The sequence below is a fragment of the Phlebotomus papatasi genome, chromosome 1, assembly GCF_024763615.1.
Source record: "Phlebotomus papatasi isolate M1 chromosome 1, Ppap_2.1, whole genome shotgun sequence".
Classification (NCBI taxonomy): Eukaryota; Metazoa; Arthropoda; class Insecta; order Diptera; family Psychodidae; genus Phlebotomus; species Phlebotomus papatasi.
This window is the reverse complement of record NC_077222.1, coordinates 9,591,333-9,612,081: the sequence shown is the minus strand read 5'-3', so window position 1 is coordinate 9,612,081 and position 20,749 is coordinate 9,591,333. Positions and strand designations below refer to the sequence as shown.

Genomic DNA, 20,749 nt, shown 5'->3' with positions numbered 1-20,749 from the left:
ATTCTACGTTTCCCTTACATGAACAGGAAGAGGACTTGGTAAGATTGGTTCTTGAAATGGAGAACAATGGGCATCCTGTTGAGGCGGATTATCTGTCCATATTTACAGCCAAGTTGTCCAAAATAAGAGTCAAATTCACCTCTGCATATCAATTCATTTTTAAACGTATTAAGACTAATTTTAGTAAAAAAAAGACGATATAGAGTTTGCCAAGTTTCTAAACAACCCTTCTGAAAAGAGAGTAACAAAAGAAATTAATTAGTATTGAAAATATCGCATTTCAAACTTGGAACATCGATGCTTATAAGCAGACTGTCCTAAATTATCAACCATTACCCTATTACCAATTAAATGGGAATTTCAGTGGCGCAATAGGCAAGACTGTTGAATCTTGGGCGGATGAGATCTCTTACTCGATTCTCACAGTTATGAGTTCGAGTTCCGCCCGGTGCAATACAACTGAATGTTTAGAAAAAGACATTTTCACTGTAATAAAACGTAATAAAATGCACTGCCTCTGCCCAAAAATTACGAGAGTACGGAATAACCATCCACATCGCGGGGAAGGCGCCTCTGGGCGGTATACAAACGGACTTAGCACATTCTTCCAACATGGGATCAACAACAATATAACATAATTACATTGGAACAAATATCCCGATACGATTATAACCGATTAAATTGATTCACAATCATAAATCAATTGCGAACTAGGAAATTAGTTAAAAGGGTTGTATGTAGTAGCATTAGCAACATCAGTAACATACTTATAGCCTTTACATACTAGAGAAATTTATGTCCATATTGAAGCAAATCCCCAAAGCCTGTGTAGAAAAAACTCTTCAATATGGACATAAATTTCTTTAGTGTGTAGAGGCCATTACTTACAAATAAAAAGAGATTATAGAGAAAAAATAAATCAATTGCGATTACTTGATCGATTCATCACCGATGCAACCGGGTTCAAAATTTCAATACCTTTCCAAAAAATCCAAATTTAACCAAATCTGTCAAAAAATGAGCCCTCTAGAGTGGTCAACCTTATTTGAAATAGCGATTATTCCGGTCACAGGTATATTTGGACGAAATGTTCGCCTAGGCTACCTCTAAAACATATCCGAAAATAAAAGGAACCTATAGTTTCATTCTCGAAATAAAAAAAAACATGGTTTTGGAGCGGAAAAGTAATGAAGATAATGCTTTTATTTATTGGGGGGTCTAAGAATGCCGGAAATTGTTATCTTTTACCGTTTAAGCTCCAGTGTGGTGAGAAGTTGGTAATAAGTGAACTATGATAACTGCTCTCTTTGAGTATTTGAGAAAGATACATTAATTACGAGTACTCTACGTCATTACCGATTAAGTCTTTTAAAGATCTTTAAGATCTTTAAAAAAAAATCAAAAACGCTCCTTTTATGAGAAAAAGTTAGGTTTTGTTGAACCTTTCTGTATACAAGCTTAAAAATAAATCTTGCTTGCACCACTTGTGTACTTTTCTTGTGTACTTTTCTGTTTGGACGCTGGAAATCGAAATCCGTCCTTTTCGAAAACATCGGAGATCCTCTTCGACTAACTATTTTGTGCATCGTGTTATCACTCACTTTGAGAATCGATGCCATTTTCCAAATTGATAGCCTTTGATCTGTTGATCTGTATGTGAATGTGAGAAAATGGCTTCAACTTCGAAGGCTACTTGCCAGGGAATAGATCACCGCGGTCCTTGTCCATTTTGTCCTACTTTTTTTGGAAGTCCTCGATATTCTGGACGGGTTTAGCCTTCTTCGGGTCCTTCTTAATACTATCCCAATATCTCTCAAGGCGAAGAATATAGTTGTGCTGTTTGGTGGGTTCATCTTCTTGTTTACGAAACGGACATAATTTTCCTTGTATCATTCTTTGGTTCCATTTGAGATCTGGGGTATATCATGGTTTCTGTACAGAGACTAACAGGCAGTTTTGGAGACACTCCGTGATGACAATAAACGAGTTCATGGTGCCTTGCATCGCCTTGCCTTGACGTGCACATGTGCAGATCGCTGTACAAAACATGATTTATTTTCGGAAACTGTATTTTTGGTACATCCAGTGCCAGACTTTGCGGTGTAATATTGCTGTTCTGTACGAAAATTCTGTAACAATATGACAATTCCATCTGACAAATTTTCATGATGAATCCCGGAGCAGAATGACATTAAAGCCCAGTGAACATTGAATGGCAATTGAAAAGAGCTCTATGAAGCTTTTTAGTAATTGGCTATTCCATTGATTCCATTACTTCTTCCGAATTTACCACTTAAAAAAAAATTAAACTTGTCATATGACATTGTCATACTGTTACTGAATTCTTAAAAGGAAAATGGAAAAATATAAAGTGTTCGAAGCGAGAGTGTGTGCAAAGCTTAAAATCCTTCCCCTAATAAAGTTGTCGTCTCTTTATCTTTTATATTTTGAAAGCCTGACATTAATTTTTCTGATCTCCAGGTAGATAAATTTATAAAGACAAAAGAAAAAGGAAATTTAAATAATTTCATTCAATTTAACGATCCATTTTAAAATTATTTCAAAAAGCAGCTTATACTTTTTGATGCGGAAGCTTGAAGAGCTTATGCATGCTTCAAACATATTTCGTGAAACAAAAGCCAAGCATCGAGCAACTGTTTCTTCTCTGTTTCATGAAATTTGTGTCTCATCTACTAGTGAAACATTCGTGCAGTGTTTCCTTGCTGCATCCTCCAAGCTTTCACTGCTTCAATTCGTCGCTTGACTGCATTATCGACGTAAGCTTTTTGAATTGCGGAACGTTTGATATCTTTATTCCATTTTTGCGAATAATATTATTCCACAATATTCCAAAAAGAGAATACAATTTATTTTTCTTTACATAAATTTTTTGCGTAGCTTGATTTATTTTAATACTACTTGCTAGAGTTTTTTATGTGACTTTTAAGGATTTATAGGGCAATTTATTTATCAGGATATCCTGAGGCAAAAGGAAATTCTTTTTGTATTCCTGATGTATGTGTACGGGATGAAAATTGTTAGAGATCCAGAAGAAATTGGAATTGGAAGCAAAAGTGCTCCCAAAAAGGCAGAAACGCCAGACGATAAACATGTTGATTTATGCCATTTGCTGACTCCACCACAAAATCCCGTGTTTGCCCACGAACATCCATCATCGGGTGAGACTGAGTGGCGCTTCGGGGGCCGAAGTGGCGAGAAGAGCCCTCGCGAATCTTGTCAACATCCAACCCAAAAGTCATCCGAAATATATTCCGACTGCTCCGGAATTCACCAATCAGACGGCCTTATGGCTCAGCGGTGTCTGCGTTGACACAGCGAGGGAACCATTGTTCCGATGCTGACCAATCCCATGGCATCTCCGGAGGTGGTGGTGACTCCGCCCAGTGAGCGACACGAGAAAGCCCCATTTCAGCACCTCGGCAAATGCACGAGAAAAACCAGTCTTGAACAAACAACGAAGCTTGTCGGATGATTCTTTTAGTTCGCGCGAAGGATCATCTGTTTGACAGTTTTAGCGTGTTCCGCAATTCAATTGTTTTACGGATTCTGAGGAGATTTCGGAGAAATTTTCAATTTTACTGAATTAAAACTATTTTAGAGATTGGAATATAAATTGATTATTCCTCAAGAGTGTTCTTTTCAAATTGAAAGTGATTTTCCGGGAAATATTTGGTCAAGGACCCTTGAAGGACTACGGAAGGAGTGAACATTTTTCGGAAGAAGAGAAATCTTCCGGAAAAAAAGTGATAAGGTAGTGATGTACGATAGGATGTGGTGAAAAATGAGTGAACTTGATCCGGAGAGTGTGTGATAAAGCTGATAGGTCAAAGACGCGTTAAGATGCCCCGGCCATCGCGCGAATCGTATGGCGACCAGAAACCACCATATTCCTACATCTCCCTCACAGCTATGGCAATTTGGAGTTCACCCGAGAAGATGCTGCCCCTCAGTGAGATTTACAAGTTCATCACGGATCGCTTCCCGTACTACCGGAAGAACACACAGCGCTGGCAGAATTCCCTGCGTCACAATCTCAGCTTCAATGACTGTTTTGTGAAGGTACCGAGGAGGCCGGATAGACCAGGAAAGGGTGCCTACTGGACCCTTCATCCTCAGGCCTTTGATATGTTTGAGAATGGTAGTCTCTTGAGGCGTCGGAAGCGCTTCAAATTGCACAAATCGGACAAGGATCTCCTCAATGAAGAGCTAGCCGCTCTTGCCAATATCAATCGTTTCTTCTTCACGGGGCACGACAGCATGCCGGATACCTTGCCACCACCTCTACCACCATCTCCAGCGGCTCCGGCTGCCATGGTGAGTCCACCGTTGCGTCCTAGGACACCGTCACCAGCAGCCACCCACCTGCCCAGCGAACGGGCCACGCGTCCCAAACGCGCTTTCACCATCGAATCTCTCATCATGCCAGACCGCAAGGAGGCAGCTCCTGAGGATACAGCACGACGCCACCCGCCGCCACCACCTCATGCGCCGCCTGTGGGTTTACCTGCACCATTTCTGCAGTACCCACCCCACCCGCCACTCCCCTACGACCTACCCGTGCATCCGCTGCTCATGATGACAGCGCCTCTGGGTGGCCTACAACCCGCCTACTTCGGACAGGCCGTCTATCCTGCCCTAGCACTGCACCATCATGCTCCTGAGCTCGCCCGGGTACCCACGTCAGCCCTGAGAACAGTTTGAAGGCTGGTAGGAAGTCCTAGTCCAGATCCAATTGCCAGTAGGTCGGCCTATATTCAGTGAGTCTCTCTGTATTTAAGAGGAATCTGTAGGAAATCTGTAGAGAAGATCTAACTGGAAACTAAAGGGTTCAAACTGGAAGCTTAATCCTATTTGACAAAGCCTCCGCAAAAACCATTAAGTTGCAATTGTGATAAATACTTGTTTTCATTTACCCCAAACCCTTCGTTAGGTTTCCATTAAATTGAAGTGGCAGAAATGTCAAAAACCAATTTTATTTCTACACATATCAATTTTGTGGAAGTCTACAGATATTCTACTGTTCACTTTTAAATTAGATTTGACCAGAAATAATTGTGTATCTTGGAAATATTCGTATAATTGGAATTTGTTCACTGAAACAGCAAGATTTTTATTGCAAATACAGCACTAAACGTCAAAATTTTATATCTGAAAAACTCATAAATTTATTGTAAACAACATTTGATCCAATTTTTAAAAAAAAATAATATCTCTTCGTGTCAATAAGGAAGTAAACTGATAAATAGCATTGAATGATTTCTTACAAAAATAAGAAAAAAAATTGGAAAATGACAGATGCATGCAACTTTGCAGATCTTATTTTACAAAGCACATATTTTATTAAATCATAAATCAAGGAAAATTGAAATTGAAATTGCATTTCATCTCATAAAAACTCCGTATGAAATGTTTTCAATAGTTATGCTTCACGTTTCATGACTTTTATTTAAAATAACATAGTCTTTTTCGTGATCGTTATATTAACCTTGTTACAGTTCCAAAACTTAATTGTTAAACCAATGGAAAAAAATGCTGTCAAACAAATTTTCCTCGTTGCTTGAGTCAAAAATTCTTATACCTGCTATGACAAATGCTGATTCAAGCGACAAGATAGAAACGGAAAATTTCATCAATATTTCTTGTCTTAATAAAAATAAAACATAAACCTTGAAACATTTGCAATGGCTGAAATTTTCCTAGACAAAAGTATTAGTCATTCTGTTGGTATGTATTATTCAAAATGTACATAAAAGGGTTTACTTTGCAATAAAAAAATTTATTAAAATGGTCTGTTGCAAAGTTGCCAATTAGTAGAGTTGATACACGCGACGATTTATTCCAGGGATCAATATACAAATACAAAACCCCTGACTATTTTCTCTAAAAAGTTCTTTAACAAAGTCAATAAATAAATCAATAAATTTTGCAGAAAAGATTTTATATCATTCGAGGACTTTAGAAGATAAAAAAATAACGAGAAGATATGAAACATTGGTAATTGTTGATATTCTTCATGTTTCTATCTTTTAGTCAAGGGGTGATTCATACAGGAAAACCGATGTCCGTTGCCCGAGAAACGATTTTCTAAACCCGAGAATACCCGAAAATTGTTTCGTGAAACTCCAAAAACCCAAAAATTCGTGAAACCCCAAAAAACCCAATGAAAGTTTCTTGAAATCAATTGTTTGACGAGCACCAAGAAATTCGAAAATTATTTCGCAAAATCTTGCAAATTCGAAAATTGCGAAACCCGAGAAACTCAGAAATAGAAGCTACAGAAAAGGTGCAAAACCTAAAAGAAAAAATTCTAAACGCCCCATAAAAGCAATTTTCTCGGAACTTTAATACTTTAAAAACGAGTGGGACCGGTGTCCCAAAAATAAGAGTAATTTTTTTGACTATAGAACGTTATTTTGACCTCTAAATAGTCCGAAAACTTAGTTTTTATTTCTAGGACTCCGGTGCCCAATTCGTCTTAAAAGGGTTAACAAACCCCACTATCCAACTGATCCCCTATATACGGTTTAACCCTATACGGGGCTTATAATTCACTTGGCTTATAATTGTTTTGTGAACGTGAAACCTGACAAAGTGTACAATAGCTTCGCTGAACTTGATAAGTCCAACAAATCTATCGCTTAAAGCCGAGAATCTCGGAAAAAGAAGTTTCACGAAACCTTCTAAACCGAAAGAACAAGTTTCTAGAAGCCAAAAAAACTGAAAAATAAGTTTCTATTGAAGCCTGAGCAGTTCACTAATTATTTTGCGGAACCCGATATAATAGAAAATTGTTTCGTTTAACTTGAGAAACCTATAAAATGTTTCGCAAAACCCGAGAAACTCAGAAAAAAGTTTCACGAAACCGGAGAAACCCAAAAATAAGTTTTACAAAACCAAATAAACTTAAAAAAGAGTCTCGCGAACGGTTGAAACATTCGAAAATATTTGTGAAACTCGAGAAATCAGAAACCTTTCTCAGTGAAATTAGAAATGAATCGCCACTGATTTTTGTGGTTTCCTGTCTTTTTTTTTAATAATTTTTATTTGTTTTTCGTAATAAGGAGGAATGGACAAAAATCTATGGGAACTGATTGAATCCTTTGCCAGATATGGAACTGGATCCACTTTTTATCTATTCGTGAATGATATAAGAATTACCAAGATCTGAGCCAAAAAAGACTGTCAGCAAGGGCGTAGCGAGAAATGGACAGGGAAAGGCCATTGCCACCCCCTATACGATATTCGCTAAATAAAAAAAAAAACACATCACTAAATAAAATTCAAGAACATTAAGATTTAGCTCACTTTAAAAATATTATGGGCATTTAAAAAAATCCGAAATCATTCAATTTTCATTAAAATTCCTAATTTCCTCCTTCGATTAAATTTTGTCAAAGATTGTTGCAATATTGTCCCGCAGTAAAGCTCTTTTAGGGCATCTTTCAAGCTTTACACATCTGATCCTAAATAATTAAAGGATTTAAATTTTTTGGTGAAAATCTTTGAAAGAAACTTTACAGAAGAGGTTTTTAAAAGTAAAGAGCATTTTCCATTCAATTTTTGAACAATTTTTCCGCCAGTTTCTTTAAGTGAAGTCTTCTTGAAGACTTTAGCAAGTTTTTAGCTTACGAAATTCACAAGGTTTTATCAAGATTAGGTTCAAAGTACTCTGGAAAAGACAGTTTTGTTAAACCGACAAATCAGTCTTGTTAAAATTTTTGTTACTGATTTGACAAAACTTTTTGTCACATTTTATATGGAAAAAACATTCTTTTGACAAACTTTCCTTGTTAATTTGACCAGGGGTCCATCAAGCCTAATATAAAGTGAAGCTATTTTTCACTCTTCCTTGTAAAAATGTTGCAGATATTGCACCGCGGCAAATTTTCTCGCAGTTCTTGTATTATTTCGGCGAGCATTATGAAATACGTATTTTTAGATAGCTTTTAATGCACAATTTCGAAATATATCAGACTGATAAGTCAATTCTCTTTAGGACAAAGCTTGCCAATAGTCTTCAGTGCCTCTATGCAAAAACGTATGGAAAAATTAAATGTCGATAGGCCCCTAATTTGACAAAACCTTTTATTCAGAGTAGGTTTTAAAACACACTAAAGAGCTTTGGTTTATTAGAATTTTCACCAAGAAAAGCTTTTTAAAGCTTTATAAAAATTTTAACAATTCATCGAACCACATTAAATGACAAAACTGGATTAAAATAAGATATATGTCGATTTTTTACAGTTAAATCTAAAGTCTTTTTAATAAAGAATATATATCGTCGGTTGCCTCAGCAACTGTGCTAACTGCATTTGCTTTGTGTCTGCATTCATTGCAAACGCCGCGCAGCGATGCGTTGCTTACAACGAATGCTGACACAAAGCAAATGCAGTTAGCACAGTTGCTGAGGCAACCGACGATATTTTAGGATACTTATTCTCAAGCTTAATACGAAACTCCTAGGACTCCAAAAGAACTTATTTTTTAACATGTTAACGTTTTTATACCTTTGCCTAAATTAATCAAAATCGGTGCAAATACAGATCAAAGAACGGACATTCCTTCTAAAAGATTTAAGATCAAGAAATGATATTGATTTTTCCCTTGCAAATAGCCCTGGTCGACGCGGGCCTGCAAACCCCAAAATGATCATGATGATTTTTCCAAAGCTGAAATCTTTTAAGCTTGGATTAAAATTAGTTGTTTTCTGTGCGATTTTACAAGACAACTCTTATTCTTTGTCTTCAAAAACCATTTTTTAAGTCTTTCAAATCTGCTTCAAATTTGGTGTCCTTCTTACTAAAATCCTAGGGTGGAATGGTAACTTCTCGATACTATCGAATTGATAGTATCGATAAATTTGCAACTGATAAATTTAGGTAATGTCGGATTTCAAAATATTATCGGACCATTTATTGTAGGGTGAAAGGAACACTTATTGACACTTTAAGATTTTATGTCAGGACCTATTGACACCCTACTTTGTACCATTTGGAATACGAAATTTGAACACTTATCCTTATCGAAAAAAAAGGTGTCGGTGTTTCATGGTGCCGAGATCGCAGGGTGCTAGTTTCCAACGAACCCTCTTTGTGCACGGGATCTACATTTTTTAACTCGATTCCACATGGTTCCAGAATGTCTGAACTCTCTCTGCGGTCTTATTATTTGGGTTGGGAAGTCTAAGATTTTTTAACTTCTTTTGCTTTAACTTTTCTCTCTATTTTTTCTTTTTGTTTTTGTTTTCTTTTTCATTTTCTTTTATTTGTAACTATACGTGAGGGATTTAGACAGGGGCATGACATTTCCCATATTTCCCATATGTTTCTAGCGAGCCGAAAAAATTTTTGAGTTTATTAGCTGTTTTCTGTCATTGTAGAATGAATTAGTAAGAAATACTAATACAAAATAAAAGCCAATTTAATAACAAAGAGGCAACCGAAAACCCCAAATTGGCAATCTACGTAGTTTTGGAGATATCTCGTGAAATTTGTACGAAAACACGGAAAAATTACACTAAAACTGGTCGCATTTTTCAGAGCTAATGTCACCCCCCTGGATTTAGAAGTCTATTGTATGGTTATTAAATAAATAAAAATTAAATTAAATAAAGATTTTGGCAAAAATGTCAGTAAGGGTTCCCTGTTGAAAATGTGTTCATTTGACCCTACCATTCTTAAAAGAATATGACTAAATATTTATATTAGCTACAAAGAGTGTAGCCATCATTTCAAATTTTCGGAATGGACGGTCAATACTATCGAAACGAAGTAATCATGTCACCCCTGGCTACGCCCTTGACTGTCAGTCTCTAATTAGGGGGAGGTGGGACTACTTTGAGCTGTGGGGCTACATTGATATATGATTTTTTCGACTATTTCTAAATGAAGCTGATCCTTTCAATTTATTTAGATCCACAATTGTTTTGTCTATCCAAATTACATCATTTTAAAATCCAGTTTCCATAGTTCCAGCTCAAAGTAGCCCTACCTCCCCCTAAAGGAAGTTCAGGTCAAAGTCAATATACAACCCAGGCTTTAAATTAAATATAAACCAGCCGAGATTCTTTACAATCTTATTTTTAAATTACTTCTTTAACTGCTCAATCTGGTAGCTCCCATGCAAAATAGTCGCCTTTTAAAGACCTTTAGCATACCAGTTCAATGTGCAATAAAATGAAATTTTTTTCGTGTGATGGGAAACACTCGGTATTTTCAGATTTCTTGGCGTCTCTTGAACATATCTTCCGCAGAAACTTATAGTCAATCATGTCAAATTTCTGAGATATCTCAATAATGAAGAATTATTTTATTATGTTTTTTAAGTAACAGTATATTTTAAACAATTTTTTTAATAACAAATGACACATTGACTATTTTCCTAAAACAAAACTTACTCTTATCACTTCTTTTTCCCAGTGACTTTAGATTATCCTCTATTATTCCTCTTTCCTTTATCATGACGTACGGAAGGTGGGGCTACATTGAAGCTGGGGCAACATTGAAAAAGCTATCTAAGGGAAGAATCTCATCCACGGATCACACACTGAGAAAAAAAGGGGGTGCGATTAACTTTTTTCCTCGTAACTTTAACACTTTTTAGGTGTAAAAATATATCAACATATTTTAATGTTAATTGTACACCTTTTTAAGTGTAAAATTAACATGAAAAAGGGTTAATTTGACCCCTAATACACCTGAAAAGGGTAATATTTACACCGATTTCGGATCAATAATGCAGGGTAAAATTAACATTTCCGGAATGTTATTTTAACTTTTTCGGATTTCTCTCAGTGCACTCTATATTTTCTCAGCTTTCCTCCCAGAGACGTTTTTTTCAACATCATGTAACTATCATTTTTTCCTGATACTTTTCAATCTTCATATGGTGAAGTGGGGCACCTTTGAATTGGGGCAGCTTTGAAATTGAGCTTTTTTCCCCTATTTTTAAATGATACTGGACCTTATTATGATATAATTTAGCTCAACAAATCAATTGAGAAGCTAAATTGCATCATGATAAGCCTCAATTCCATTTGAAAATAGGAGAAAAAAGCCCAATTTCAAAGGTGCCCCAAATCAAAGGTGCCCCACTTCCCCCTATCACTTTCTTCAGAGGTGGTTGCAACCATTTCCGATAGAACACTTTTCTCACATTTTTCACATAGAATATCCAATTTCGTAGTCAAGATGCTTTTCATAACGCAATTTAACTTTAAAAGTGGTTTGTCAATCTAAATTGTATCACGGTGAAGTACAGTTCCTCTGAAAAATGAACTAAAAAAAATTCGGGTTTTAAAAGTATCCCAATTCAAAGGTACCCCACTTTCCCATAATGACTAATTTCAGCGACAATTTACTCAATATTTAAACACGATACAGGAAACACGATGAAAGCGAATAAATACAGCATCGTTAGGCATCTAATTAAATAAACAACATTTAAAACTTCGCTTAAAAACAAGAAAACAAGAGGAAAGTCTTTATCTAAACAACCTTAAGTTTAATGATAGAAGGGACGGATATTAAACTCTGTGATTTTTTCAAACCAACATGCAAAATAAAACTTTTGTCTTTACTGTGATAAAGATAATTTACTGTAAACTTCATGAGCCATTGTTATTGCTATATCTTCGAAGAGGATCACTGAAAAGACTATACTTTATTTTTTAAAATAAGATCTCTAAAGCTGTGTGCAAATAAATAAGCATTATCTTTCGAAATCAAATGTTTCGTGTTTAATGTTTTAGTCTTTGAAAAGAAGTTAAAACGTAACATAACTGAACACTTACGACGTTGGGTACAATAAATTCAGATTGAGATTTTGTTTTAGAAAAGAAAAACTATCCAAAATAAAACAACCTACTGGAATTTGGATCTGCAAGCTTGAATTACTAATTGAAATTGATAGGGCAAAATTGTGAATCATTCATTTTAGTAGACCTATTTAAAAAATTGAAAAATTACGGATTTATGAGCATTTTTAATAAATTATTGTAGATTCTGACGAGATAATTGAGTGATTACAGGCAAAATATGAAGAATTAATGATGAATATATATTTCAGTGACCCTAAAATTATTTAAAAAATTAAGACTGGTAAAATATAGGGGATACATTGTAATATTCTTGATATCGTTGCTTGTATCAACAACTGTGGTAACTGTTTATTGTACATTTTTGTGGAAAATATTTATTTTTGTGCGAGATAACAGACTTTTGATTGTTCTTTTGATACTTTGTAATTCAAAATATCGTCGGTTGCATCGACCATTGTCGTATCTTCTTTTTTTGCGTTAGTATTTCAGGCAAGGGGCGACGTCTGTAGGGGAAAGTGCTATCCTTTCCAACGTTCATGCCTTCGAATAATGTGTATTTCTTTTGATTTTCATAAGAGATTTACACTAAATTATCACAGGATTATCAACAATTGATGATAAGCCAATTAATATTTAAAAGAAATGTGTAAGTCTTTTAGGAAAACTAAAAGAAAATTCGCATTATTCGAAGGCATGAACGTTCGAAGGTAGTGTACTTTCCCCTATTGTAGACGAACGAGCACCAAATGATAACCGATTTTAATTCAGATGCAAATATTTGTATTTTCATCTGAATTCTGCTACACAGAAAAAAATATTTTGTAAAAATGTTCGTAAATGTTTGTGAATTCCTATGGGGGAGTTACGAAATGCTCGTGAATCGTATAACCCACAAACAAGTTCGTAAAAGTTTGTACTTTTACAAACACTTATTTGTAAATGTTCGTAAATGCAAAAAAAATGTTCGTAAAATTTTGTGATTTGTTCGTCAATGTTTATTTTCCTGTCGAACATTTTACAAACATTTACGAACAAATGACAAAATTTTACGAACATTTTTACAAATTATTTTTTTCTATGTAACCGTAAACAAAAATTCGCGAGGCAGTGCCATTTTCAAATATTCGGTTAGCACTTTCTGTTCGGTAACTACTGACCGGTCAGCAAATTTTTGCTGATAGATTAAGCAAAAATATGCTGAACAAGCAGATTGTTTTCATCTAACTTTGCTCGCTAGGTTGCACGAAATGCAGATACGACAACGGTCTATGCAACCAAAAATATGTCGGGATTTAGGGGAAAGTATTCTCCCTTCGAACGTTCCTGCCTTCGAATAATGTGAATTTCTTTTATCTTCCCTAAGACATTTAGGGGAAAGTGGTCTGCCTTTGAATGCGGCAGCCTTTGAACATTTATTTTTTTCTTTTTTTCCCCAAAGCAAAAATTCTATTTTGTAAGTCAAAGTTATTAGAAAATATTTAGTTGTATTGACTAAATTTGGATAATAAGGTTTTTGCTTTGGAAAATAAGAGAAAAATTGAAATATTCAATGGCTGCCGCATTTACAACCAGGCCACTTTCCCCTATACATAATTATCACGGAATTATCAATAATTGACTAACTATATGGAATCCGGCCGATAACTTGATGCAATAGAGAAAACACGGAATTTCGACCTGGTTCATCTTCTCATTTATTTTCTAGCCTAGAATGGCTAGAAAATAAAGGACGAGAAGAACCAGGTCGAAATTCCGAGCTAACTAACTAATATTTAGTAGAATATGTAGGATAAGTGTGCCAAATTTCGGCATAGTTGCATGCAATCGCCAAAGTCTCATGTTTCAAATGTAATATATTTAATAGAAATTGATTTTTTTTCATTCCTTCTACTTAAGGAGTATTGCTTAGAACCTTGTAGACGGTTTATCGTCTTTATATACTTTAAAATCATTCTTAATATATTTTAAAATGAATAAAAATGTAGACATAGCTTTGGTGCCCTATTTCGGACACCTTCATTCTCATAGTTCCTGTCCCTTCGAGAATTCTTCAAATGTCTTTTTCACGTCAACTCGTTTGTCCAAGCTACATTTTTTGTTATTCTTTTGCATTGTATAATCTCTGGAGTATGTAAAAACTAAAAATTCATGAAAATTCGAAGAACAAAAAAGGTGGCCGAAATTGCAAGCTGGCCGGAATTTGGCACACTTACCCTAAGACCGGCTTCAGACCTGAGGTTTAACCCAGTTTTCGAAAGTCTCAAATTTTAAAATAGCAACCAATTTTATTGATTTTTCAAAATTAACCGGATCATTTGCCCATAGTGTCCAATCCTAAGTCAAATTTTCCCAACAAATCTTTACTGATAAGGAATGAGAGAAGTTAAACCATATAGCTAAGCCTTAGGTCTGAAGCCCGTATAAGTCTCTTAGGAAAAATTAAAGAAAACTCACATTATTCGAAGGCATGAACGTTCGAAGGCAGAGTACTTTCCTCTACTTTTTGCAGTGATAGATCTGATAGCACAGTTGCTGATGTAAGCGACGTTATTTGAGTGGAATAAATTCTTGTGTTCAATTGGTTCAATTCACAATTGAACCGTTACCCGACGGTAAATTTTTTCTCACAGTTCCTATGACATTTGCTAATTAACACGGCAATGGAGATAAGCTTCAGAGCTTCTGACTATAAGTATTAATAAAAATTGAATAAAGCAAAATTTAAAGATAATTATTGCCATTAACTCAATTTAAATGAAGCAGGAGAAGTCCAATGAGAATTCAATGAAGATTTTTGAAGCACTCCCTGTAAACGTTGTAAACAGTAAAAAGAAGTGATAAATTATCAAATAAGCTGACAATTTGAACAATTAATATAAGTACAATCTGCAACTACCAAGTTTAAACTTTCTAAATAGTAAAAATTGCAATAAACAATAGCAATTCGTCTCAGTGATCAAATGCACGATGAAATTTATGATCAAGTGAATGCTAAGAAGTTTGTGGAAGGATTCAAGGAGGATTGGGTGATTAGTTTTGAGATGCACATGGGGAAGGGCTGTTAAAGCTGAGGAGATTGTAAAAGTCTTTCATGATCTAATAATGATTCTTGGGTGAAACTCCCTTGAAATTGCAATCGTAAAGACTTCTTTTTACTGTTTTACGATATTTCGCGCTCTACATTTTCGCGGCTTTTTGTGTTCTTTCTGTTTATAAATGCATTTGGAGGAACTTCTCTCGAAAGAGATAATTGGTTAGAAGAGTATGAAGAGAAATTATTGTGGAAATAGTGTGAACTTGCAAGAGAATTTGTATACTTCATGATGGTCAACTAATTAGAATGATTAATCTAAATATTTTGATTTAAGATGAGAATTGATGAGAATCACTGGCATTTCTCTTTGGAAATTTCACTAAAACTATCAAGAAAAAAAAAGATTTTTTAGAAAAAAGAGATGCGAAAGCCAGAGAAAGAGAAAAATCCACTCAAATGAGGAGTCAAATGCGTGGTAAAATTGTGTGTAAATGTGGAATGATGGAAACAAAATTATTGAAATTATCTCGTCAGAATAAATTATAGGAGATCATAATTCAAAACCGCAACTTCTCTCACTCCAAAAAACCTACTATATATATAAATATGTGAGAGATGTTGTAGAAAAGAAATGAGACTCACCTGAGATGTGTTTAACATCTTCTCATAAGAAGGATGATGGGTAATTAGTGGATGAGAAAATTATGGCACCTACTTTGTGTAACTGAGAAAGATGGTATGATCGTCAGGATGACCAAGAACAAAACAACTTCAAGCTAAAAAAAAATCGTGTGAGAGTTTTTTAAATTTCTCGTAATTAATTTAGAGCTTTTGGAAATTGAACCAAAAAAAAGAGATGAGAAAAATCCGTGGGCGCATTTGTTCGACTTGTAATTGATTTTTAACGATAATTTGCGCCATTTGAAAATTGAAAACTCTTTGATTTATTGCCACCTGAACCACAGTTACATTATTAATGGGCGAACATCTCTCTCATTGAGCGCAAAACTACCAATTTTTCCACCCTAAATTGCCAGAGAGAAATCATTCCGAAAACTATCTCCTGTTTTTGTGTGTTTTAGTCTTTTTTTTGTAATTGAGAAATCATTGGTGAAGATTTATCGGGTGTTCCAGAAAAAAACGCTGAATTCAGAAGTTACCTTTCCAAGTGAAACTTACTTGCTATCGGTTCGAAATTGATACAAAAAGAAATCACTTTAATCCTGGGGTCAGATTCTGGACATAAATGAGAATTCTTATGCCTCTGGCATACCTTTTAGGTCGGTACAAAATCGGTCTCAAAATTAGATTAAACTTAAATTGAATTTGTTATGACTGGTTATGATGTTCAAAAGAAGAAGAAGAAGAGTGCGAAAGACTGGGATAGACATACTCAGGAGGGGAATTCTGTAACCCTCTGGCAATGCCATATGACAAATTGGATTTGAGTCTCCGGAGAGCTTTTTCGAAAATGCGATTCTGTAGCTGTGACATTGCCATTTCAGCTCACGTGGCATTGTCCGAAGTCACATATTTGAGATTTCTGGTAATTCAAATGGCAATGGATTTTGTTAAACAAATCAACCAAGACATTCTGTATTTTCATAAAATCATCAAGTGAAGGGATTTCATCAAAAAATCAATGAATTGCATTTTCGAACTCATATGATATGACCAAAAAGCTCTAGTGGCATTGTCAGGTTTCGAACTCACGTGTGACAATGCCACGAAAATTACAGAATTCCCCAGAAAGCCAAAGTAGTTAAGGCGTTATTGCGAAAACTTTCGGAACTATTCTCCAGAATATGACAATAGTCATACGAACATATTCAATGAGAATTAACATCAGCTAAAACATAACTTTTGAAATTTTTAATATGAAAAATGATTAATTAAATACCCTTAAGATATAGTGTAGATAATGAAAGCCGAAATAGTCAAGGTATTTATATCGAAAACTTTGTCTTTATTCCCAAGAATATTTCTCTCATGACTATTGTCATACAAAAAATTTGAGTGAGAATAGTTACGGTCTAAAAAAAGAAATTCAAATAACCTTACTCAATACGAAGTTACTCCTTTAAGCAATTCAAACAACGGTCATTCATTTCAGAGAAACTGTTTATTCGAAAGTTTTCGATTCGAATCTAAATTCGAATCGAGATTCGAATTTAGATTAAATTTTGCTCACCTGTATGGGAATTCTGCAATAGAATGACAATTATGACAAATTTAAAACTTTGGATGCATTAAATTCGCGAAAAATATTTTTAAATTCGTTTCATATCAATTACTGAGAGCTTCATAGAGCTCTTTGCAATCGTCATTCGACGATCATTGGCCCTTAATATTGACTTGATTCCCAATTTACGAAGAAAGTTTATCGCATGACGTTACCATATTATTGCAGGATCGCCTTACCGGTCACAGTATAATTCTGAAAAATACTTTTAAGCCGTTGGATGTCCTAAAACATGAATCAACTTATTTAAAATAAGATTGTTTTCGGTTGATCCTTTATTTCAAATGGCATAAAAGTGTATCACTTAAGAAGTTACCTTTAAAAAATAGGAATTCTAAAATATAAATGAAATTGACATACAGAAATAAAAGAATAAAATCTAAAATATTATCTGATCTGATGAGTGTCTTGTGTTAAGCGGTATTGAGGCTAGAGATTCAGCCTAGTTTAATTTAAATGTTTTGTTAGAATATTATTAATTGTCAGCCCTTAATATCCAATCCTGAACTAAAATTTTCCAAAAAATCCTGATTAATAAGAAATTACTGAAGATAAGCCATATGGTTAAGCCTCAAATCTAAAGCCCGTATAAGGGGTAACTTAGAAATTTTTCTTATTAATCCAATCAACTAATTTTTTGGAGATAATTGAATTTTTCTCAGATACCTCTTCTTTCTGGCGCTCAAAGGATTCGATAATAATGAAATACGTTATAAAATAACACCAAGAAAATCCAGAATCCTCAAATTTATAAGTGACTAAAAGATTTGAGAAAATTTTTGTGGATGGACTTTGTTTAAACTATTTAAGTGTAACTAAGAAAACTGAGAATCTTATAAACTTTATCCCTAAATTCTTAAAAAGAAAGCATTTAAATTAAACATACAGTACCTATCAAAATTAAAGATTTTGCATTCTAACTTAAAAGTTATTGTTGCTTGAATTATCTCAATCATTTCTCAAACTATTTTGTATTTAAAAAGGCTCAAAAAATGTTTAATTAAGGGAAACCAAAAAAAATGACACTTTTAAATTAAAGATTTATATTGGAGAATAATAATAAACTTTTAAAAAAATTATTTAAAAAATTACTTTAGAATTGGGAGGTTATTTTCTGAATTTAAAAATATATAAACAAAAAAGAGAATCGAACGAAATTGGGAGAAAATATTTTAACACTATGCAAAAAAGTCATTCGTTCTTAAATGGATTCTTAACAATTAAAGTCTTCAACTCTAACCAAACCGAAAATATTTTCCATAAAACGTGCCGGAATTTAAGATTTTGAATTGATTGACGTCGTAGGGGAAAGTACTCTTCCTTCTAACGAATAATGTGAATTTTCTATTTTTTTCCAAGAGACTTCAACATTTCCCACATTTCCATAAAATATCAGTGAACTTGTTATCAATTATTGATAAATACTTGATAATTTATATAAGTTTCTTAGGTAAAATAAAAGAAAATTCACATTATTCGTAGGCATGAACGTTCGAAGGGAGAGTACTTTCCCCTACTTGTGAGACAGATTGATTGAAAATTTATGGCCAATCGTGAAACGTAATACATAAAAAAATAGATACAGATTTATGGGAAAGTAGGGCTATTTTAAGCTATAGGGGCTACATTTATATGCGATTTTTTTGCATATTTTTTTTAACAAACTATAGGTCTTATATCAAGTATTTTATTTAGTACCACATTTGTTAAATAAAAACCTATTTCTTTTAGAAATGTGCGAAAAAGTCGTATGTCAATCTAGCCTCACGCTCAAAGTAGCCCCATTTCCCCTTACATAAGAGCTTTAACTTATTTTAAAATAATCTTGTCAAAAGAAAGTTCTAAATCTGAATTTTGCCCCAGTGAACACCAAACGTTAACCGATTTCAATTCAGCTGAATTTTGCTGACCTTGAAACAACACTCCTAAGGCAGTTCCATTTACAAATATTTGGTTAGCACTTTTTGTTTGAAAACTGCTGTCTGGTTAGCATATTTTTGCTGATCGATTCAGCAAAATTAGCTGAAAATGGAGCTTTTAAGCTAACTGTGCGTGATGGGTGATTTCTAAAATATTTTTAATTTCGAACCGTTACTTGTTAATGCAACTTCGTCCAAATTGTGATCTTTTTTATTCTTAAAGTTAAGGTAATGTGAAAGAATGTATTTTCGAGTTATCAAAAGTTCGATTTATTAATGAATTTAATTTATTGATAATCTTGTAAAAATGGTCAAAAATTTCAAATTTTCGAACAACTAGTACCACCAGCGCTAATGCGGCGAATGCGTGAACTCATGCTCGTAACTTCGATTAATTTTCGAAAACAATTTCGGGCAATTTTAAATGGTTTACTTCTGAATTCAGTAACATTGTAGCACCCTGTAAAAATCTCATCCAACACTAAAGAAAAATTAGCATTGCATTTTCATAAATTCTCATGAAAGACATTTTCATATTGTAAAACTTTACTGCGAAGGTGATCTCGTATACCTTCTCTCGTCAAAATACCGAATGAGTTTGTGTGTAAATAAATTATTTATGTAAATATGTATGTATTCCTGTCCATGTGCAATTACAATTAAGTATAAAATAGCCGTATTATGTACAATTAATGAAGAAAAAACAGAACTAAATTCAAACACTGTATTGAATGTATAAATAAGAAACAAGTTACAAATGGAATAAATTTGTTACAATATTTTAATTTAAAAAACATAAATTTGTCGGAGGCGCGTTTCATTGCAACAAATCCAGCGTTGTGGATTTTTCTCTGTGTTCTGGAAAAGATGTAGAAGATGTGCGCAAACAATTGGACACTTCATAAAAGATTACCCCTCCTGAGAACACGAGGTTGACTCTCTTCCGGTGAGTATGAACTTTGTTAAACAAATATTTACTAGGAGTAGGATTACCATCATGTGCCCCCATAGAACTGCACCAAGGAGAATGATTCACCAAATTACTTAATATCCATACGTCGTTCTTGTAACTTGTCTCACGTGAGTTACCTTTATTGAATCTTGAGGGAAATTCGAATTTTATTCCTTCAAATGATTTACGATGAGGGAGTTGGGGAATAAAATTTTGGGTAATATGCTCGGCTGAAGATATTGCACAAGAGTAGTATAAATTTTATTTTGACTTTAAGAGCTCTAAACAGTAGGAGAATAGTTGTGTCCGCTAGTGGTCAATCTGCAGTGTTGTCTCAATGAATAACCCATAAAATTGTCTTCGAGGGACGGTTCTTTACTCTGAATTAATTATATATTTGTCAAGAACAAATCACTATATCCTGCAAAGTGATGAAAATCAGCATATTTTAGCTTAATTTTACTATTTTGCTGAGCTTTTGATTCTCGTCCGGTAGTTTCAATTGAGGTATTTGAACAGTAAATCACTGCTTTATTTTGAAATAAACCTTCTAAGCTCTTAAATATATAAAAGTACAACATTTATATTGTACTTTCTGAAATTTTTGTTTATAAATTTTAAAAATTCAGCCGTTGAGGCGTGATTTTCGGAGACCTTTATTTAAAAAATAACTTACTTTTTGGAAGTCACTATTACTTCCGTCCTGACTGTCTGACTGTCTTGAGACGATCATCGTAATTCTAGCATTTAAGGATGATTTTCA

At 34.2% G+C, this 20,749-nt stretch overlaps 1 protein-coding gene across 1 annotated transcript; it reads left to right on the top strand.

Moving 5' to 3' along the window:
* The first annotated feature begins 3,417 nt into the window (after positions 1-3,417).
* Positions 3,418-7,283, top strand: LOC129798716 (fork head domain-containing protein FD4-like). The gene has a single exon (XM_055842010.1). It carries the CDS (start codon positions 3,862-3,864, stop codon positions 4,720-4,722), a length of 861 nt encoding a protein of 286 aa, XP_055697985.1. The 5' UTR covers positions 3,418-3,861; the 3' UTR covers positions 4,723-7,283.
* The last annotated feature ends 13,466 nt before the right edge of the window (positions 7,284-20,749 follow it).

What these genes read in the sequence shown, in the direction of transcription:
- LOC129798716 (XM_055842010.1), top strand. Translation starts at nt 3,862, where the DNA reads ATGCCCCGGCCATCGCGCGAATCGTATGGCGACCAGAAACCACCATAT.